Source organism: Anolis sagrei, chromosome 3, assembly GCF_037176765.1.
Source record: "Anolis sagrei isolate rAnoSag1 chromosome 3, rAnoSag1.mat, whole genome shotgun sequence".
Classification (NCBI taxonomy): Eukaryota; Metazoa; Chordata; class Lepidosauria; order Squamata; family Dactyloidae; genus Anolis; species Anolis sagrei.
Window position 1 is genome coordinate 94,912,830 of NC_090023.1, and position 23,900 is coordinate 94,936,729.

The 23,900-nt window shown below is 40.1% G+C and overlaps 1 protein-coding gene across 6 annotated transcripts in view; it reads right to left on the reverse strand.

Moving 5' to 3' along the window:
- The window catches only part of STS (steroid sulfatase), a 130,524-nt gene that overhangs the window by 20,812 nt on the left and 85,812 nt on the right, over positions 1–23,900 (reverse strand). For all 6 annotated transcript variants that reach the window (XM_060769910.2, XM_060769907.2, XM_060769908.2 and 3 more), the window contains 2 exons: positions 13,750–13,909; positions 8,345–8,466 (listed from right to left, as the gene is read on the reverse strand). In XM_060769910.2, coding sequence (XP_060625893.2) covers positions 8,345–8,466; positions 13,750–13,909 — 282 coding nt within the window. The remainder of the gene's footprint in view (positions 1–8,344; positions 8,467–13,749; positions 13,910–23,900) is intronic.

Below are 23,900 nucleotides of genomic sequence, written 5' to 3' on the forward strand. Positions count from 1 at the left end.
GAGGACTTCAGATTATGCATGGCCTGGTTCCTCCCCTGCAGCCTGCCCCCCTGGGTTTACATGACACCAATGACTTTGCATGCAGGTTCACTGGAACACACAAGCCCCTTCACCACAACAAGGTGATAATCCATTGAGGGGGCAGTTGACCTTCATCTGTTGCCTGAAGGAGTTACCACATTCTTGCCAACAGTACAGCTGGCCCTAGTAGCAAAATGCCTAAAGTGTATACAGCTGAATAATTCTTAAAATGTATCAACTGGTTGCAAGCAGTTAACTGAACTTTCATATGGTAGAGATGGGCCTCTAAGGAATGTACGTGTATGAAATTAATTAAAAGCAAGCTAGGCTCTGCATGCTTATTGAGATAATCAGGTATGATCAAGCATAGTACTTTGGAGCAGGAGTAATGTCAAAATGTATGCACTGCTAAACTGCTTGGGAAAATGCTGCCACACAGTGTTGCCAAATTTGAGTATTTGCTGTACTATATGTAAAACATAATGTTACAAAGAATTCCAAAGCAGTTCTACTTTATTCATTTTTCAAGGAAATGAAATGCTTGAAAACACAAATGTGTTTGTTGAAAGAATATTGAAATAGACAGTCAGGGAGGTCAAATGTTTTCAGGAAGCTTGGATGAGATCCTAAAATGTTTGTTCAGCTGGGAATTTCTGCACATGTTAAAGTAAACTTTATATCAATCTATATTTGAACACCAAGGTTATTGAACCTAAGCCTAAGCATATTTACTTGGAAGAAACATCTGCTAATATTAATGAAGCTTCATTTGATGCAAACCTGATTGGAAAGATCAACCTAAAATTAATGTGTTCTAACAAGAAAAACGAAGATGGGGACTAAAACTTTTATATCTCCGCCTACTCCATAACCCCTTTATTCTCTAGGGGTGCATCTACAGTGTAGAATTAATGCAGTTTGACACCACTTTAACAGCCATGGATTAATGCTATAAAATCATGGGAGCTGATGCACACAGTAGTTTGAGGTCAGGTTCAGTGTTCAATGTAGTTCTCATTCGGGCCTCAAACTGGTTACAGACATGGCAATTCACCAGAGAAACCAGTTCCTCCCAAACCAGTTCCAAGCTGAATTATAGTATCAGGGTAGATGTGTCCAAAGTGTATGGCTGCCATTTTTATAGCTGCTATAGGGTTAATATCATACAGGTTGAGCATCTGTGATACAGATTATGGAATCCAAAATTTGCCCCCGTGATTGACTAAGATAACGACACCTTTGTGTTCTGTTGGTTTAATGTATATAAACTTTATTTAATGCACATTTTTTAAAAATACTATAAAACATCACCATCAGCGTTATGCATAACGTATAAAATAAAGGAAATTTCATGTTTAGAATTGGGTCTAATCTCCTAAAGATCTCATTATGTAGGTATTCCAAAATTAAAAAACACAACAAAATCCCAAATAGTTCATATCCCAAGCTTTTGGATAAGGGCTGCTCAATCTGTATCTATTGTGATTCTGAAGTATACCTTATAGGCATTTATATTCAGTGCCTTTACATAGACATTTTGCTTGTAAGTAAGTGGCCCTAGGTATGTGCTGTGATTTTCCTACAATTTCCCAACAGCATTTTAGAATCTCATATAGATGACTTTCCGAGCAATGGAAAAACTGGAGAGGCAGATGACAACAAAATCATCAGAGACAGCTCCTGTGAATGTCCATACCAATGTTAATACAATCAACCACACATCAAAGTGATGGAGCTGAAGGAGTACAGATATATTTCTTTGTAAAACTGTAGCATGCTAGAGAGAGATAAGCCGAATGGGGAACCTTTCGATGCCTTGAGAATTTTTTTTGAATGTTTTTCTATTGTGACCCAAAAGAAAAGGTTTTTGTGAAGACTGGGGACTGGACAAGAAGCCAGTCAATCACGTTCTCTCTAGAGGGTAGCAGCATAGGAAAGAAATGCAAACAATGTTTGGCGCTTGCCCATCTTTCGCAAATAAAAGCAATGTGGGGATATCAGGGCTGGGATCTGCCCAGTATCTATCTGGTACACAATGTGACATGGTGCAAATTAAGCGTGTCACATCAGTAAAGTAGATTCTTCTTTTTAGAGCAAACTAAAAGAAATCAGTGTCTTTTTTGAAAAAATGGTGAGGAAGTTAAAGAAAGAATTCCTCTCCATTAATTAGAAGGGGAGGGGGGGATCAAAGGACAAATTAAGAAAAAAGCACTGCATTTTGCCCAATCAAAAAATAATAAAACATTATTTATATTCCGCTCTATCTTCCCAAAAGGAGAGGAAATCTTACTACTGATCTTAGAGCAGGGGTCCTCAATTTTTTAAGCACAGAGCTGGTTCACAGTCCCTCTGATTGTTGGGGAAGGGGTGACTATAGTCTGAAAAAAATATGAACAAATTCCTAAACACACAGCACATATCTTATTTGTAGTGCAATTTTTTGCAAGAATAATATACTATTTTAAAAGAACATTTTTAACCAACATTAACTTGTTAGTATTTAAAATGGAAACATGAGCCTGCTTTTGGCTGATGAGATAGTCAAGTTAATTAGGACTGTTGTTGTCATGTGCCTTCAAGTTGTTTCAGACTGAAGGTGACCCTAAGTCTAATGTTTAGGCTGGGTGATGGGTAAATGACCTTGGAAGGCCTTAGTTTGGGGAGCCCTGTCTTAGACCCTCCTTTCTGTATGTGTGTGTGTGTACGCCTTAAAAACACAAGTTGACTTATGGTGACACATGAATTCCACAGGGTTTGTTAAGCAAAAAGGCTCAAAGACAGCTTTGTTCGACCTTTACTCTACAGCACCTATGCATACTTAAATATTCTTCCCTGATCACATATTCCAACATTTATGCATTTATTTTCCCTAGAGCTGGAAAAGATATTGGACTATATTGTTTAAATGATCCAAGCTCTGATAAATTTGTGAGAAGAATCCTGCACAGATGGAAAGCATTACCGTTCAAGAGTTATTCTACACAAATTTCACACATGGTTGTGAAATTTTCTGTGCAGGGAAGAGCCTTTTTATTTCTTCATGACCATATTAGTTCTTGCAAAAGACAGGAGCAGAATTCAAAATGATCTCAAAAGATTAGCGAGATGGGCCAAAACTAACAAAATGAAGTTCAACAGTTACAAATGCAAGATACTCCACTGAGGCAAAAAAAAAATGAAATGCAAAGATACAGAATGGGGGATGCATGGCTCGAGGGCAGTACGTGTGAAAAAGATCTTGGAGTCCTCATGGACAACAAGTTAAACATGAGCCAACAATGTGATGTAGTGGCAAAAAAGCCAATGAGATTTTGGCCTGCATCAATAGGAGTATAGTGTCTAGATCCAGGGAAGTCATGCTACCCCTCTATTCTGCCTTGGTTAAACCACATCTGGAATACTGTGTCCAATTCTGGGCACCACAATTGAAAGGAGATGTTGACAAGCTGGAATGTGTCCAAAGGAGGGCAACTGAAATGATCAAGGGTTTGGAGAACAAGCTCTATGAGGAGTGGCTTAAAGAGCTGGGCATGTTTAGCCTGCAGAAGAGAAGACTGAGAGGAGACATGATAGCCAGGTATAAGTATGTGAGAGGAAGTCACAGGGATGAGGAAGCAAGCTTGTTTTCTGTTGCCCTGGAGACTAGGATGCAGAACAATGGCGTCAAACTACAAGAAAGGAGATTCCACCTGAACATTAGGAAGAACTTCCTGACTGTGAGAGATGTTCAGCAGTGGAACTCTCTGCCCAGGAGTATGGTGGAGGCTCCTTCTTTGGAGGCTTTTAAACAGTGGCTGGATGGCCATCTGTCAGGGGTGCTTTGAATGCAATTTTCCTGCTTCTTGGCAGGGTGTTGGTCTGGATGGCCCACGAGTTCTCTTCCAACTCTACGACTCTATGAAAAGAAAATGCTGCAATTGGGGATATTCCATGCAAAAGTTGCATGAGATTGATTAGCACTGCAAATGTTTTTTTCAAACACATGAAAATGTACTCAGGTTACGTGGTGGGATTACTAGGGCTAAACTGGTAAATTGAAGCTCAGGCCAGACAAAATACCAATAAAAGGTGGTTGAATGGACCTGGAAAATAATATTCTAGATGATACTTTAACTAGTCCTGCCATTCCAGTTCATAACTTATATAATCCCAGAGGACTGAATACTATTGGTAGTTGTTATTAGTGTAGATCAATTGAATCTGAACAGATAGACCTAAATGTTGCATCTTTATTTAACAATTGATTCAGTGAGTCTACTCCAATTGGAACTTTCAGTCGCAAGTACATCAGAATTTGAAATACAGTGATCCTCGCACAGTGTTTAAAAGTTTATAGTCTCAGGATTTGACCAATATAGTTGATGGACAATTGTTAAGGGGGTATCTTTGTTTTCTACAGGAAGAGCTTACAAGCAATTTCAGAACTAACGTCTTTGCCCTGTCTTCATTCCTGTGGCCTAGCAGAGGGCAAAGTATAGCAAAGTATAGTTCTAAGGACCATTTTTGTGATCCCAGCAGTCTCTAGTTTAAAAATAATTACCACTGAACACCCTCTAGGCTGCATGAGGAATTTCTGCCACATTCCTGAGTGATTTTAAGATCAAAAGATGTCTTTTTTTAAAAAAGAGAGAGAGAAATATAGGACATGAATAACAAGTGATTTGTCATCCACTCCCTGGAGATTAAAAAAAAGACAAGTTTTGTAGTGAGGGTGAAGAAGGTTATATGTAGCAGTTAAATGTTTTTCTATGAAGCAACAATTGCGACACTTGCTCTAGCTTATTTGTGGACTTTAAAAGGCTACAGTTTAGATGTACTATTTTATGAGACTATGCTGTCAAAGACAATAGGAAACATGAATTATCTTTCACCAGGGCCGTCACTGGCATAACTACTGGAGCCCAGCCACCACCACCATCATTCCTAGGCAGCGATGGCCTTGCCACTATTGTCCATGCCCAAGTAAGATTCAAACCATTGTTGAAAAACACAGTACCTCAGGCCAATCTTCAAAATAAGTTAAAAATGGACCAAAACATAATGCCTGGATTATTTGATTCAATATGGTTGCTATTATCCACTAGAATAGTCTAATGGATCAGTTGCATGTGGTAAGCTAGGACTTATATAAATCCCATTGACTCAATATGATTTATTTTGATAATACATCCCAGGAGGCTTAAGGATCACCTTGGCAGGGAATTCTGTCAAAGCTCTGGCTGGAATGAGGAAATGGCCAGAGCAGTGGACACAACAGCTCCAGAATGTTCCTTCTCACAGAGCAGAGCCAAACCAGCCCCTTGGTTTTCCAAGGAGTTGGCAGCGAGAACTTGAAGTAAATCTGACCAAGCACAGGCTAGAGTGTATTTGAAAGCCTACTCAATGGCAATGAAGGCAGCAGAGAAATCGTTCCTTGCTGCCACCATTGCATCTGCAAGGAACCACCCAGCTGAGCTGTTTCAAGTGGTCAGAGAGCTACTATATACTGGTCCTCAAGGGGAAATCCATAACCATTCAACAGCCTGCTGTGAAGAATTTGCAAGGCACTTTGCAGATAAAGTCGTCCTGATCTGTTCCGACTTGGATGCTGTTATTGATACAGTTCCAATATATGTAACTCTGGTTCCTGCTTGTACAGTGTTGATGGATGCCTTTCCATTTGTTCAGCCTGAGAATGTGGATCCTTGAGAAGCCAAATCTGGCCATTGTGGGAGATGCCTTAGTTACATCCCGTCCTGATTACTGTAATGTACTTTACGTGGGGTTGCTTCTGAAGAGTTCTCTGAAACGTCAACTGGTCCAAAGAGCTGCACCCCCCTCCCCCCGGTTGCAGCAGCTCAATTGGCTGCCAGTCTGTTACTGGGCACAATTCAAAGTGCTGGTTATGACCTTTAAACCCTAGATGGTTCAGGTCCAGGCTATTTGGCTGACCACATCCCCTTGCACGTAATTGCCTGGGCCCTGAGATCTTCAGGAGAGGCCCTTCTCTTGGTCCCACCTCCATCTCAAGCTCAGTTTGTGGGGACGAGAGAGCAGGCCTTCTCTCTAGGTGGCTGCCCCTCAACACTGGAAGTCCCTGTCCAGGGAAGCTAGAATTGGCCCCTCCCTGCTGTCCTTCCAGTGGCAGGTTAAAACCTTTTTATTCAAGCAAGCATTTAAAGATGAGGGTGTCTAAGATCTAGTGAGGGGGTGCTGTGGTTTTTAACTGTTTTGATGGATTTTAACTGGAAATTCTTTAATGCTGCTTGTGTTTAATTCTATTTAATGTTTGCATTTTTGTATATTTAAAATTGTATATTAATGCTTTTATGTCAAGCTGCTTTGAGTCCCCTTTGGGGAGCTAAAGCGGGGTAGAAATAAATATAATAATAATAAGTCTATTTTAGTTGGTTTTAGTAGGATTAGCAGTTGGATTTAAATCTGGAACCAGATTGTATGGAAGAAAAATGATTATTCAGTAGTATCCAATGTGTTTCTAAGCACACTCCAAGATTTTGTTATGACTTGCATCAGAAGAATTCCTATTTTGCACCCATTATCCATCCACATTCATACACCCTGATCAAGTTTTCTCTAACTTTTGATGCTAAACAGAAGATAACTGGAGAAAGGTCTTTTTTTTTTTTTTTGCCAGAGCCTAGCTTCACAGACTAGGGTTAACATTTCATAAGTCTTCTTACATATTTATTGTTTTGTTTCTACTATTATGATTGCACTTATAAATGTTTGCTGCTTTTTATGTTTGCTGTTTTGATGTTGTGAACCCTTTTTCATTGCAATATAGTGTTTTAAAGTATAATTAGTCTTAACTTTATTTTTGCTTATCTAATTTTTTGGCTTTTAGCTTTGGAGACTGGTATAACATTAGATGTATTGTTCCTCTAAGCTGTTTTATTGCTTACAAGTCAGCGTAGTGCTTTATATTTCTGTGCATTGGCAAGGCAAATGTGTGGCTTGGAAATATTCTAAATAATCTAACATTGTGATGGTCTGCACATGGAACATAATGAGTTGGACTGAAGGTAAGAAATATTTTGAATACTGCTCTACATCTGAAAAGTGCTGGTTTTCATATTATGCAGATTATTCTTTTTTTCTTTTTTCTTTTCAAAATATAAAAAAAATGTCTTTGTGTGTCTGTAGTCTGAAGTGGCACAGTGAATTCCAGGATCTCAATATTCTAGTTGTCACTCTAACCGCAGTTTTGATGCTCCAGACATTCAACACAATCCTAAATGTGTTTACTTAGAAGTCAGTCCTAGGAAACTATTTTACAACCCACTTTCCTCCCAGAAAGTGGGGTTCAAAGCAGTTCTAGGACAGCTCCTGTGATACTCAATTCTTTTAGATTTCCAACTTTAACAAATTAACAGTATTAACTATTCACATGACAGCCAATTTATGATTATTCATTATGGTCACAATCACAACAAAGAAACTAATTCCTACACTACTATCAGTGTAGAATATTTTTTACAACACACGGGTATGCAATAGAAGAATTATGGCACAAGATCAGTAAAGCTCTCTCCCCTCTTTCTCTCTTTGCATAAAAAAGACAGTCCAAGCAATCTGGGTGGTAGTTAGGGACTGGAAATGCCTCCCCACATGTGCGAGTTTAATTTCTGCAATAATAAATTTTGAGCTCAAGTAGAGGAGGACTTGGTCTATGAAGCCATTGCCATCCTGGCCCCACAAATAGGGAAAAGAATAACATTGGTGGGTAAAAGGGCTGCCACCCAGGAGGAACCATTTCCTAGTAAGGAATGGACTTTTTATCAGTCCTCGTTCTCCTTTCCGATATCCATTTATTGGACCAGTCTGAGCATTTGAGTGTTTGAGGAGACAGCAAGCATGTTAAATATGATTGTGTGGGATCCCTTAAGATATTCATAATTTTTCCACTTTCATGGGGATCTGGTTCTGCTAAACTTCAAATTAAAAAAAATCACATTTCACTGTAAACCAGGTAAAATCGCAATTGGAATAACCAAAACATCATCTGAAAAGACTCTTTCCAAAGTATGACAACACAGTTTACCACAGTGGTAATCTAGAATTTTCATGTATTGCATGATTGTTAGTTGTCATAGTCCAAATTGTTTCCTTGATATGAGCTCACTCTTTTTTTTTTTTTTGGTAAGATAAAAGAATTCCAAAGATAAAAGGAAGGAGGAAGAGGAAGAAGAAGAGGAGAATGGTTAGGCACTTCAAGCAACTTATTTGTAACCATAGCCCAAGGCCTCCCCCCCCCCCCAGATTCTTTGAAGCTGCAATAAAAATTACATAAAATATTCAAACTTGAATGAGCAATTTTACTTACTGTTTCTTGGATGCCAGCGTACTGCATTTAAATATGCATTACAGTAATGGAAGAGAAACTCATGTTTCGAGTGGAGAGCTGTGCCTTGAAGCAAGGGCATCAGATCATGTCCATCAATAATTCTGAATAAGAAAGCATTTCAAAATCAAAAAAAGAAACTTTATGCTGCTAGCCTGAAAAGAAACTTTATGCATTGCTTCTCTTTATAAATGCCACAAATACCATTGCAACAGAAATACCAGAGTGTCCAGGTCATCCCTCACAGCACTACAAGCGTTTGTATTTTTGTACTCAGTGGGTGAGCTACAGTTAAATCTGGCTCTCAGATGAGCACATCTGTACGGACATGTGCAAAAGATATATTTGTCTTATTTGCATGTTATGTTTTAGTTGTGCTTTAAACAAATTTCATTGCATCTCTACAAATTTAACATAAGAGCAGTGCAAAAAGCTGTTTCCCTCTTTGCATTAAACATCCAACCCATACATTATCTGAAACAATTTATGATGTCTATGCAAACTTTTGTATAAGAAATGCATAGTTCAGCTGTTCTTTTAGCCAAGCTTAGAGGCACAGTGCTTCCGCAAAACTAACAGCAATTTATAATTCAACAGATTATCTTTGGGAGGCAGTTAAAAATTCCACATTCCTGATTTGCTTGGTTTAGCCTGCTTTAATTCTTTTTAATTCACACACTATTCCAAATTATATTATTAATGTGGAGTTAGGAATGATGTCAGGAATTCTTCTAGAACTTATGCTCACTTTTTCAGCATTTCAATTTCTGAAAAATGAGTAGAGTTTAAGAACCAAGAACCACTTATACTTGATTTGAAACAATTGAGTGGAACTAATTTGTGTCAGTTTTTAAAAGAGCTTGGTTTTCTACTCTTCTCACAGATTATTAATTCCTTGAATATATGGGCTTGTCCTTTTAGAACACTATTCTTCCATAAGCTACCTCTGAATAATATCCTGACTTTGGAATTTAATACATAAAGTTATTAATTTGCTCATTTTAGCGATTTCATCTTATTTTCTAGATTCATGGATTAATGCTGGACTTCAAAATATTTTCAGTGAATTAGTTGTTGGAATTCATCAAGACATACCTTTCCATACACCACATTCAGTAAATCAGGAAAGCCAGCTGCCTCCAAAGAAGAAATATTCGAAATTGTGTAATATAGAAGGAACACTAATCTGTGTGATTTCTTTGAAATGTAACAGCAATGGGAGAGAGCAAACTTTTTGGATCCCAAATCAGATAGCAAGATTTGTGGAGCTGTGGAAAAATAAGTTTAGGAAAAAGAATAGACAAGCAGGTAAACTTGAACCATAGGATAAAACAGGAATGAAGGGAGTGATTCATTCCTTAGTGGAAGAAGAATACTTAAGTAGCCAGAGTCCTTCCAATATGCTTCCTTGTGGCCTGCATGAAAGCAAAATGTTTGAGTCTTTCTGGAGAGGTATTGTTTTGGATCCATTTTGACTGTTCAGTTATATTTCCTACTGATTATGTGTGGGAGTGGTTTCTATTGTATTATTATGGTATAATATACATAATAATAGAATTCAGGGTGAGCTACAATGAACCCCTTTGCAATTTTATCATGTATTACATATACTGTGTTAGGCCCTTTGTAATCATGAAGTTTTCTTCAAACACTCTGCAGTTCTTTCTCTCTCCTTTTTTCTCCTTTCCCGCCCTAATCATTTGATATATTACCTACCCATCTTTTCTTCCTATACAACTTGTATACACTTATATAAGTGAGGTAAGAAGTGAGCAGGGAAAAGCTAGCTTGTTATATTTGTGATCATTATAACAGGTGCTGATGTCCAGATTATATTTGGAATTCTTGACTCTTATGTGCAAAATCTGCGCTCTACAATTGACCTTTGCAGATTAGCAACTGATTTTTGGGAGGCTGAAAGAATGGTAAGAAAGCTCTAGCTCTGAGCTGAGGCCGCAATCCTTTTAACGGTTTTGTAGCTAATGTAAGGGAAATATTTATGTTAGATTAAGGTAATTTTAAAAGGACTAGCAAAAAGCCCTTTTGAAGAACCAGAAACAAAGTATGTCTCCCTATGGTCAACAATGGTCATTCCTTTCTCTGCATATTCCATGGCCTGGCCCAAAGTCACCATTCTGAGTTAATAATTTAATGGATTCAGTGATTCTACTTAACGATATTACTTATTATATTAATGAACTGATTTTCTATTTCTAACATTTAACACTAGTCATCAAACCTAACATTCAAAGGTGTGAGGAGGTGTCATACCAGAATTGTGAAGCAATGCAGATATTGCCAGAACCACGTGTAGTGAGGAGTTGAAAGGATTTTGGGTCCCAAAAAGCTCCAGCAAAAGCAAAGTCATTTCCTGTTGCTTGAGGAAAGTTAGGCAAGGAAGGTAAATAACAAAAAAGGTTTAGTAATAAGGCTACACCTTATATAATGGATAGCTCTAAAAACCTGTCAAGCCCCAGGCAGTTTTTCCTTCCTTTCTACCCTATACGTGTTTTCTCATGCTAAATGAGAAATGCGGCATAATTTCATATTTGCTAGTGAAAATGCCAGATCGGTATCTAATTCCATCTGGTATTTGTGTAATGACCAACTAGGAAACACTTACATGGTTACCTGTGCCTTCTTGATTGGCCAAAAGAGATATTGCCACATTATGAACTTCAGAATCTAACTAGACAATGCCTCGTCATGTGACTCTTTGGACAAATGACAGGCTGATCACATTTTCCATAATTTGATGATAAAGGAACTGCCTTTTTGGTGGTTAATGCATAGTTTTCATGCCATTTAGCTAAACTGACTAATGGTCAGTTTAACTATGCATCTAAACATATGCTTAAAAGGGTGCTAACTGTAATACATTTCACTATAAGCAAATTCCACAGAATCCAAATGCTTTCTGAGTATAAGCCCTGTTGAAATTATTGAAACTTGCTCTGTGTGAGACAATAAACATCATTTGATTTCTTTCATTGAGCTCTTTATTCTGGTGTTACGATTGCCACAACTCATTTTAAATCAAATGATTACTGTACTATTGTGAAACAAAAATTTGATACAAAAAAGATTCCTTCCTATGGGGGAAAATCCTTTCCAAGGGGCTAGGTTTCCATAAAAGTTGCACACGTCAAGATGACTGAACCAATGAAAGTATGGCAAAGTTACTGCTTGCCTTAAATATCCCAAGGTAGTGATGGATCTAATCTTGCACATTCTTTACCCTTCTTTTCCTGTCTTTCCCTACAAGCACTTGATAAATCATCAGCTGTAAAGAAGAATCTCTTGACAGCAGCTCTGCTGAAATGCCACTTTGGTTTGTCAGCTGGTAATTCTCTTCCCCTCAATTCCATTTTGTGCTATGTAAAATTAAATGCAGCTATGCTCTCTTTGCACTCAGAATAGTTTGGTATCAAGCAAAATATGATGGACTAAGTCATGTGCAAGCTAACTAGATTTAACATTCATCTTATAAATCCAGCAAGCACACTTAAAGATGAATACTCCATGTCCCCAAGACTATGTGGCTCTAAAGCAGAGAAAGTTCCTGATTTTGGAACTACGCCTTTCAGAATCATTTCTAGCTGGAGAATTTTAGAAGTTTTAGTTGGGTGGGCAATATCATTTTCTGTTCTACATCAGGGAGGAACGGATATTTGGAAAGTCCTGAATGCATCCTACAAGAAAGAAAGAGAGAAGGAAGGAAGGAAGGAAGGAAGGAAGGAAGAGCATGTAAAAAGGCTGGACTCCTAAAACCATCTATAAACTGCAGCCAAGCCAACTCTCCACATTCACTGGGGTTAGGGCTCAGGAGCCCCACAAAAGTGAAAAAATACAAATAATAAAATTGCTTTTTTTTACCTGAGAGAACATCTCTCCAGGAATCTCTAGGTTTTCTAGTGTGATTTCTATGCTCAGCATACGCCAGATCATACTGGAGGACTAACAGATTGCTAGCTATGTGTTTTGTCTAGGAAACTCTATGTTGTCTGGTATGATTCTGTAATCAATTTCAACCTGAACGTCATGATACAGTTGCATTGGAGGACCTAAAGACTTCTAAAGAAAACATTTTAATCAAATCCATGAATAATCAAATCTGCAAATGCCAAATCTACAAATGTGGAGGGGTGATTGTAGTAGGGTTGTAACTGAACCAGAAAACTTCTGTAGAGTAGCATATGCCAAGTTAACTAGCTTGCTAGCTGGAGCAAAGATTGGAAAAGATATTCTTAATTTAGATAGGTAAATCCGTTTTAAATTTGCAAGCTGCATATGAACACTACTTGTCAGGGCAGTATTACTTTAAACCTGTGGAGGAAAGTTCACAGCTGGTGATTTATTGATTGTATGTAAGAAAGAACAGAATGGTGTTGGCATCGTGCCCAAACATCTATAGCTTGATCAAAAAGAACATGTAGGACAGGTATAGAGAACTGTCAGGAAGAAAAACCCATCTTCTTAAGCTACAAAGAGGGGGGGGGGGCAATTAAAAATACTGCTACTGTGTTATTATAGAAGAGAAAGATCAAAGTCCTTGACGGTTCATGGGGAAAACCTGGAAATCTAGCTTTGGAGTGAAAATTGCCAAACACTGCAGTAGTGAAGAACAATAGAAAAATGTTTTCTTTCTGTATGACATGACTGTGACAAAGTAAGAGGCAGATAGTAGACAGACATAAACATACATAACACATGTAGCCTAGGGTTGTCCATCTGTACTGCGATGCATTTGATTCCTTACTTTAATTATCTCCTGTCCTGTCCAAATGTTATCTCATTTTACCTTAATACTATTCCTGTGCTGCAAAAATGTCGTAATGGAAAAATAAATTAGATGTAAAAACACATTGCTATAGAAAGTGTTGTATTCTTCTTTGTTATATATTTAAGGAAAGGCTTAAGTGTCAACCTATGTGAAATGATGTAGTCCTGGATTTTCCACATGATCATGTATGATTCTCCTCCATGCACTCACGAGATCCTGCATCCTTCATTAATAAGGAGATGTTCGCAGATTATATGTCCACTTCACTGAGAAGATCTGACAGCTCTTGTAAGGAGCAGGGACGGCTGGGGTGAGAGATTGATTTTCCATCATTTTGAGTAAAGCTCTGATTTTAGAGCTGAGCTAGGCAGAGTTGTATGTAGGGATGAAGAAGCTTTAAAAACTATGTTTAAAAGATCTGATCAACCAAACCCTGGAATAAACATCTGTGTGCAACTACAATTCAGTCATAAGATGAAGAAATCGCTCCTATAAATGTGTACGAGATATAATAAATAAAACTAAACTTAAGAGACATATGAGGTCTCAAAGTACTTTCAGTCCTACCAAACATGCATTTTTACAACAAATTTCATTGTCCTACCTGTCAGTAGGTAATTGGGCCCCAGCAAGTTTAACTATGGTGGGGAATATATCCATATTACTTGTTGGTTCATCAATACTTATATCAGGTTTCAACACTCCAGGCCAATAGAGAAGACCGGGGATTCGAATCCCTCCTTCCCAATTTGTAGACTTTCCACCTGAAAAAAAATCACAACCATTCAGCTTTGAACTACCTTTTACTTAAACACATCAAATATTGAAAACAAAGGAGCTAATTAATCCTTGAGTTTGCTTAACTATGCTTGGGAAAACTTTTGAGGATGGACCTTTTATACACTTACATAGTTAGTGTGACGCCGCGTGTGGCACCACCTATATGTAGAACTGTTAGTTGCAGGATATATTATGTCTGTTTACCTTGTATATGTATAGTTAAATTTCATTGGTTATTGGTCATTGGTTATTATAGCTGTCAATTTATTGTTGTTGTGCACCAATTGGCTTGTTTCCCCAGTTCATTTGTTTAGGCTCCACCCCTTCCAAGGGAAAAAAAGGTATCTCTCTCACCTTTTTTTACCTCACAAAAAAGGCTCATTAGATGGACGTGCGTAAAGCTTGGCCCAAAGCCCCTAGTCAAGTCATTTTTTACCACCAATTCTGAGGTTTTATCCCTGAGACTTATTCTTTATGTTCAAACCACCCTGAACGAAATTGGGAAGTCACAGGCGCCTTCACACCGGTTCTTTTGGCATCAGAGGAAGGTTTTGTCCTTCAACATAGGCCATTGGACTGGGGTTGTGTTTATTCCCGAAGAGGGACTCAGGCCGGTTCACAACATCATCATCATCATTCACAGCCATTGAGAGAGAGGGAACAGGAAAAGCTTCTCAGCTAATAGCTCCTAGGACCCTGGACTTTAGAGTTTGTATAGTATTTTTCCCTGTTGAAACATCTAGTTTTTAAAGAATTGGATTTCGCAAGAACAAACAGGTTTTCTACCAAATAGACAGTTAAAGGATAATACAAGGACAATCATAGACACCATCGAATACTACGAAAGACATAATGAAAAACAATTGGCTTTATTATTTATCGACGCGGAGAAAGCGTTTGATAAAATAAACTGGGATTATTTATTATCTTTTTCTTTTTCTCTTTTTTTTAAAATTATGTATCACAGAAAAAACTGCACAATAAAAACTATATATATAAAAAAAGAAACATCAAGTTTGTGCCTAAGAAAGATAACTCATTGTCAACAATAAATACCATTTCGAGTTACCTGTTGTGTTCTGGTCCTTGGGAGTTCCAGTTTCCCTAAAGGAGGGAAAGAAGCAATCCCCTGGGGAAAGATGTCACGTCCATGCCTCTTGCCTCTTTCTCTAAGAGCTATAGCCCCAGGCGCGACGGCACAGTTAGTATGTTTACCAAAGGACTGTGGACATTTTAGTCCAAATGTTTTGAAGTTTCAATTATTTATAATTATTTATTCTCGACCTCCGAAGAGGGACTCAGGCCGGTTCACAACATCATCATCATCATCACTTTATTTCTTAATTAGTCGCTCTCCACCAAGGTGCTCCGAGCGACTTACAATTTAAAACAGTTTATACACAATATAAAAACATTCAATATAAAAACATTCAACATAAAAACATTCAGCAGTGACTATGGCAAAATTTGATCTGGTTACTTAAATGCACAACCAAACAGCCAAGTCTTGAGTGCCTTTGCACAACAGGAGATTCATAGACAATAGTATAAAACATCACAGCCTCATAATACATTAATACATAAAATACGTTAAAATACAATCATACAATTACACAAGGCCAGGTCGTCAGAGTGAAATCACAATTCATCACCATCCGTCAGTGTGGTCAAGAGTTACTGACTCAGTCATCATTCTGCAAATGCCATATTCCAAAGCTAAGATTTTACCAGCTTTCTAAAAGTCAGGAGAGAAGGAGAAAATCTAATCTCCAGCGAGAGAGAGTTCCAGAGCCGAGGGGCCACCACCGAGAAAGCCCTGTCCCTCGTCCCCACCAGGCGCGATTGTGAGGGTGGTGGGACCGAGAGCAGGGCCTTCCAGAAGATCTTCACAACCTTGATGGTTCATAGGGGAGAATCCGTTCGGAGAGGTAAACTGGGCCGGAGTCGTTTAGGGATTTATAGGTCAGCACCAGCACTTTGAATTGTGCTCGGAAGCTAATTGGCAGCCAGTGGAGCTGGCGCAACAGAGGAGTAGTATGCTCCCTGTACCCCGCTCCTGTTAGTAATCTAGCTGCCGCTCGTTGGACTAATTGAAGTCTTCAGAGGCAACCCCACGTAGAGAGAGTTGCACTAGTCTATACAGGATGTAACCAGAGCGTGGACCGCCGTGGCCAAGTCAGACTTCCCAAGGTACGGGCGCAGCTGGCGCACACATTTTAATTGTGCAAGAGCTCCCCTGACCACCGCCGAGGAGAGCCAAGCTACTGGTGCACGAGGATGAGAAGTGATGTTATAGAATAGTATCTGTGTAACAGCTTTTACTCAGACTTTATGATGAGGTGGTTTAATTGTTAGACAAGGACTTTGAGTCCTTGCACAACTGGAAACCAACTGGTTTGACCTTGTACAAGTCACACACTCTCGTTTCCTAAGAAAGACAATGGTAATCCTCCTGTGGATAAATCTTGCCAAGAAAAACTTATAAAATGATCACCATTAACTTGGAACTGACTAGAAGGCATACAACACCAACCAGAGTTTGCTTCTGGCAGAAGGATAAGGTCTTTGGTTAGTTCCACTCTTTATATAGTTGGTCTTCCCCTTTCCAAAATCATCGAATCATAGATAGAATCATAGAATCAAAGAGTTGGAAGAGACCTCATGGGCCATCCAGTCCAATCCCCTGCCAAGAAGCAGGAATATTGCATTCAAATCACCCCTGACAAATGGCCATCCAGCCTCTGCTTAAAAGCTTCCAAAGAAGGAGCCTCCACCACACTCCGGGGCAGAGAGTTCCACTGCTGAACGGCTCTCACAGTCAGGAAGTTCTTCCTAATGTTCAGATGGAATCTCCTCTCTTGTAGTTTGAAGCCATTGTTCCGCGTCCTAGTCTCCAAGGAAGCAGAAAACAAGCTTGCTCCCTCCTCCCTGTGGCTTCCTCTCACATATTTATACATGGCTATCATATCTCCTCTCAGCCTTCTCTTCTTCAGGCTAAACATGCCCAGTTCCCTAAGCCGCTCCTCATAGGGCTTGTTCTCCAGACCCTTGATTATTTTAGTCGCCCTCCTCTGGACACATTCCAGCTTGTCAATATCTCTCTTGAATTGTGGTGCCCAGAATTGGACACAATATTCCAGATGTGGTCTAACCAAAGCAGAATAGAGGGGTAGCATTACTTTCTTAGATCTAGACACTATGCTCCTATTGATGCAGGCCAAAATCCCATTGGCTTTTTTTGCCGCCACATCACATTGTTGGCTCATGTTTAACTTGTTGTCCACGAGGACTCCAAGATCTTTTTCACACCTACTGCTCTCGAGCCAGGCGTCACCCATTCTGTATCTTTGCATTTCATTTTTTCTGCCAAAGTGGAGTATCTTGCATTTGTCACTGTTGAACTTCATTTTGTTAGTTTTGGCCCATCTCTCTAATCTGTCAAGATCGTTTTGAATCCTGCTCCTGTCCTCTGGACTATTGGCTATACCTCCCAATTTGGTGTCGTCTGCAAACTTGATGATCATGCCTTCTAGCCCTTCATCTAAGTCATTAATAAAGATGTTGAACAGGACCCAGGACGGAACCCTGCGGCAATCCACTTGTCACTTCTTTCCAAGATGAAGAGGAAGCATTAGTGAGCACTCTCTGTGTTCGTCCACTTAACCAATTACAGATCCACCTCACCGTAGTTTTGCCTAGCCCACATTGGACTAGTTTCCTTGCCAGAAGGTCATGGGGGACCTTGTCGAAGGCCTTACTGAAATCCAGGTACGCTACATCCACGGCATTCCCCACATCTACCCAGCTTGTAGCTCTATCGAAGAAAGAGATCAGATTAGTCTGGCATGACTTGTTTTTGATAAATCCATGTTGACTATTAGCAATGACTGCATTTGTTTCTAAGTGTTTGCAGACCGCTTCCTTAACAATCTTTTCCAGAATCTTGCCCGGTATCGACGTGAGGCTGACCAGACGGTAGTTGTTTGGGTCATCCTTTTTTCCCTTCTTGAAGATTGGGACCACATTGGCCCTCCTCCAATCTGCTGGAACTTCTCCCGTTCTCCAAGAACTCTCAAAGGTGGTTGCCAATGGTTCCGAAATGACTTCCACTAGTTCCTTCAATACTCTGGGGTGTAGTTGATCTGGCCCTGGGGACTTGAACTCATTAAGAGCGGCCAGGTATTCCTGGACGACTTCTTTCCCAATTTGGGGTTGGATGTCCTCCAATCCCTCATCCACTCCATCTTGCTGAGGTTGAAGACTCTCTTTTTGTGAGAAGACCGAGGCAAAGAAGGCATTAAGTAGTTCTGCCTTTTCCCTATCCCCTGTCAGCATTGCCCCATCTTCTCCTCGAAGAGGTCCTATCGCCTCCTTGTTTTTCCTTTGTCTACTGACATAAGAATAGAAGCCTTTTTTATTGTTTTTAATGTCCCTGGCAAGCCTGAGCTCGTTTTTTGCTTTAGCCTTGCGGACCTTTTCCCTACAGGTGTTGGCTATTTGTTTGAATTCTTCTTTGGTGATTTCTCCCTTTTTCCACTTCTTGTGCATGTCTCTTTTGTGTCTTAGCACAGTTAGAAGTTCTTTGGACATCCATTCTGGCTTCTTTGCACTTGTCCTATTTTTTCTCTTTGTTGGCACGGTTTGCAATTGCACCTTGAGTATTTCACTCTTGAGAAATTCCCATCCATCCGTAACTCCCTTGTCTTTTAGTATCTGTGTCCACGGAATGCTGCTCAGCATTTCCTTCATTTTTTGGAAATCTGCTCTCCTAAAGTCCAAAATGCGGGTTTGAGTTGTCTTAGTTTTGGCCTTCCTTTGTACCTCAAATTGCAGGAGCACATGGTCACTTGCGCCTAAGGATCCTACTACTTCGACCGCATCGATCAGGTCCTCCGCATTTGTTAGGATGAGATCAAGAGTAGCCAATCCCCTTGTTGCCTCTTCTACCTTCTGGACCATGAAATTGTCTGCAAGGCAAGCGAGGAATTTGTTGGACCCTGTACTCTTGGCCGCGTTTGTTTTCCAGCAAATATCGGGATAGTTGAAATCGCCCATGACTATTACATCTCTTCTCTGTGCCTCTTTGGTCAACTGTTGGCAGAAGACTTCATCAAGTTCTTCCTCCTGGCTTGGGGGTCTGTAGTAGACGCCTACAACGACATCTTTCTGAGTCCCAGTTCCCTTGATTCTTATCCAGATGATTTCAAGCTGGTTTCCCAGATTGCTGTCTTGAATCTCTTCTGCAGCATAAGAGTTTTTGACATATAAGGCTACTCCTCCTCCTCTCCCCTTTGTTCGGTTTCTGTGAAAGAGGTTATACCCCTCGATATCTACATTCCAGCGATAGGAGTCATCCCACCAGGTTTCAGTGATCCCTATGATATCATATTTGTGGTGTTGTGCTAAAAGTTGGAGTTCGTCTTGTTTATTTCCCATGCTCTGTGCATTAGTGTAAAGACATGTGAGCCCCTGAGATCTTCCCTTGAGCTGTTTAATTGGGATTATTGTGCTTTTGGTACTTGGTCCTTGTTGTGTTTGTGCAGCCCTCCGTTTAGCCTTCTGGCGATTCCCAGACATTATGGGTAAAGTAGTGTTCACAAGGCTGTTGTCCCCCTTCCCCGGTGGACCTAGTTTAAAGTGCGTCTAATGAGGTTTGCGAGTCTGTGAGCAAAAAGGTGTTTTCCTACTTGTGTGAGATGCACCCCATCCCTTGCCAGTAGGCCATCCTCCTGGAAAAGCAGGCCATGGTTGAGGAAGCCAAAGCGTTCCTCCTGACACCATTTTCTAAGCCTGTTATTGACCTGTACTATTTTTCTGGCTCTTGTGGGTCCGTGTCTTACAACTTGTAGAAGTCTTGGATAGCAACCAGGTAAGCTCTCTACGTGGGGTTGCCTTTGAAGACTGCTTGGAAGCTTCAAATGGTCCAGCGCTCAGCAGCCAGGTTGCTAACAGGAGCGGCACTCAGGGAGTATTCTACTCCTCTGTTGTGCCAGCTCCACTGGCTACCAGTTTGCTACCGGGCACAATTCAAAGTCCTGGCTTTAGTCTATAAAGCCCTAAACGGTTCTGGCCCTACTTACCTCTCCGAATGCATCTCCTCCTATGAACCGACTAGGACACTAAGATCATCTGGGGAGGCCCTGCTCTCGGTCCCGTGTGCATCACAGGCGTGCATGGCAGGGACGAGAGACAGGGCCTTCTCAGTGGTGGCCCCTCGGCTGTGGAATGCCCTGCCTGCAGATATCAAGTTAGCCCCCTCCCTGCTGGCGTTTCGGAGGAAAGTGAAGACCTGGCTGTTCGAACAAGCATTTGATTAAACAGTGTAATTGAACATAGGAATACGGAATAATGGATGATGAGAATGGATTCTGATTTTACTGTTGAGGTGCTAATGATTGTTATACTGATGTTAATGATTTATGTGATAATTGTTTTTAATTGCCCTATACTTGTTTTGTGATATTTTGTACTGATGTTGTTCACCGCTTTGAGTCACCTGAGGGCTGAGAAAAGCGGTATAGAAATAAAGTAAATAATAAATAAATAAATAAATAAATAAATTTGTTGGGGCTGCAAGAGACTATAACAAGGAAGGAAAATGAGCAAACTCACATTCCACACGTAAGTTCCTTTCAAAGCTTTTTGTCAAGAGATGTAGTCATAAATAGAAGAGAGAATCCAACTAAACATTAAAGGTCTTAAAGTTTTAGCAAGAATTTGGTTACACAAGGTTAGGTTTGCAAAATTTTGTTAATCTTTGAATGTAGGGACTTGAACTGTATGAGGGTGGTTCTACACAGGCCATATAATGCACTCAGAATTCAGCTTGAGAGTGGGGCATCCACAAAATACATACTACAAATGCACATTGTGGCATGCATCAAGCCAAAAGCACTGTGTTAAAAAAAATCACCAGAAAATTGAGAATAAGGCAGATAATGTGCCGCAGCCCGAGTATATTCCATGCTGAGCTATCTTCAGTCTGGAAAATGTGGAGAACTTGTCAGGGCACCTCTAGCCCTGAAGCACTTTTAAAGCACTAAAACACAGCTGTCCAGAAGGTAAACAATTACACTCCCTGGAGAAGAAACCACATAATTCCCATTGTAACCCTTGCTTTCCACCCTTTTGTTCTCATTTCCTGGGCCCTGCCATAGTCCTGCTGATCCTGAATGGACATGGATATGCATCATTCCAATCTGCAATCAGTTAATATTGTGGCCACTGTTCCAGACTTGAACTGGTTCCTGAGGCATTTGTGTAAGCACTGCACAGTGAAACTGGTCCTATTAATCCACTCCCAAAGTAATTATAGTGTCTATAGAATCAACCCAGGTCTCTGATCTAAATAATATTGAGATAATGACGATATAAAATCTCATGTGAAAGCATGGGAACAAACACCAACACAAAGAATAACTGGCAGAATTTCTGAGAACATATACTATCTAGAATAATCTCTATATACATATCTGTTATGATAATGGTTACTGTTGAATTCAATGGGATTTCTTTTTCAGGAGACATAGGACTTTTTTTTTTTAAAAAAAATAAGACACACACTTATCTCATTTCAAACTGAAATGAGTTTGAAAAAGCAAAATAACCAACTGAAAGGGATCCCAGTGCCTTCCAAACAGATAGTGAAAAATATTTAAGAAACACTAGATGAAAATATTTTGATGTGAAGTCAAGTTCATTTTTTGTTTATTTGTTTGTTTGTTTGCTGTGTAGTTTTACATGAATTACATGACTCAATCATGTAATTCAGGGACAGCAGCCTTGTATCCTCCAAAAGTTCTGTACTATAACCCAGATAAGATAATAGCAAGTATGGTCAATGGGCATGGTTTATGCGCAATGTAGTAGAAAATATCTGAGGGTGATCCCATTTTTTAAACCAGGCTGCTTTAATTTCAAAATATATTCTTTATTCTTTATTTCCATTGTATTACTTTGTTTAATTGTTATTGTGATATTAAATTTCTTTGGGAGCTCCTCTTGTGGTCAAAATGTAATATAATCATTTCATAAATACGTAAGTGAAAACACTGTAGATAACTTCTGATTTTACCAAAGCCTTTGGTTGTGATTATCCTCACAACTTCAGATTTCAGTTCAAATAACTGATGTCAAGATTTTGATGCAACTAAGCTAGCTCGAGACAGCTACTTTATTTTCAAAAGCTTTTTATACATCATTCTGACTCAGATCTAGCTGTATACCATGTTAAATGATTGAATTCCAATTGTGAAGAACTTTGGAGAGCTTTCAATTTAGGCTAGTGCCAATTACCACTGAGTAGATTTCAGCATCTTAGATGAGAGGGTTAATTGGTTAGACTCATATTCATTTGTTCTAATGTTGAAGAAACACTTTGATAAGGATTCTCCTTATCAAAATCACCATAGTGACAGAAAAGTACAGTCTGATTTCTGTTTCTATAAACTGACAATAGCATGTTTCAAATTAAAATTTAAAGGGTACATATACCTAAAACCATGAAATGTCTTTTTTGTTTTGTTTTTGTTTTGCATACTTATGAAAAGGAAATATTTTGTATTTGGGACTTAGGGGTATCTGAACTCCAAGATTTTATTTATTTATTTATTTATTTATTATTCGAACTTATATGCCGCCTCTCCCCTGGGGCTCGGAGCGGCTTACAAGAATGGCTAAAATCTAACACAATTTGAAAACAATTTAAAACAGTTTAAAAACAGCAATATCAAAAGTCAGAGGCCTGTCGAAACAGGTATGTCTTACATGCCCTGCGGAAAGCTAATAAGTCCCACAAGGCACGGACTTCAGGTGGCAGAGTATTCTAGAGTGATGGTGCCACTGCTGTAAAGGCTCTGTGTCTGGTTGCTGTTAGATGCAAGGTCTTGACACTGGGAATTTCCAATAGATCTTGGTCCTCAGAACGGAGGGATCTCTGGGGTTGGTAGGGGGTGAGGCGGTCCCTCAGGTACATTGGCCCCAGACCATGCAAGGCCTTAAAGGTGAGTACCATCACTTTGAAAGTGATCTGGTGCTCAATTGGTAACCAATGCAGCTATACTAAGATTGGTGTTATGTGACATCTCATCGGAATTCCTGCAAGAAGCCGAGCAGCTGCATTTTGTACCAACTTGAGCTTCTGGATCACCGACAGAGAAAGGCCAATGTAGAGGGCATTAGAGTAGTCCAGTCTTGAGATGACCATGGCCTGGATCACCGTAGCTAGGTCGTCCCTGGACAGATAGGTGCCCAGCCGTCTAGCCTACCGCAGATGAAAGAAGGCGGTCCTGCTAACGGCAGAGACCTGGGCCTCCATTGTCAGCAGAGGGTCCAAAAGGACTCCCAGACTCTTTACCAATGATGGCGGGTGTAGCGCCTCGCCATCCAGGGTAGGCAGCTGGATATCCCCACTGCCCGGTTGACCCAGCCATAGGATCTCCATCTTTGCTGGATTCACCCTCAACCTGCTGGCACGCAGCCATCCAGTAATGGCCTGGAGGCACTGATGGAAATAATCGGGTACAGAGTCCGGTCGGCCTTCCATCTTCAGCACCAGCTGAGTGTCATCAGCGTACTGATAACACTCAAGCCCAAAACCTCGAACCAGCTGAGCAAGTGGTTTCATATAGATGTTAAACAACAGAGGGGAGAGAATGGCCCCCTGAGGAACCCCACAAGATAGAGGGGACCTCTCAGAGACCAGGCCTCCCCTCTCCACTCGCTGTCCACGGTTGTGAAGAAAGGAGGACAGCCAATTTAAAGCTGTCCCCCTGACTCCAACAGCAGCAAGGCTGTGGGTCAAAAGATTGTGGTCGACTGTGTCAAATGCTGCTGTGAGATCCAATAACACAAGCAGTGCTGACCCGTCCTGGTCAAGCTGGCATCGAAGATGATCCGTGATGGAGACCAGCACGGTCTCTGTCCCGTGCCCTGCACAGAAGCCAAACTGGAAGGGATCTAGTCTGGCTGTGTCAT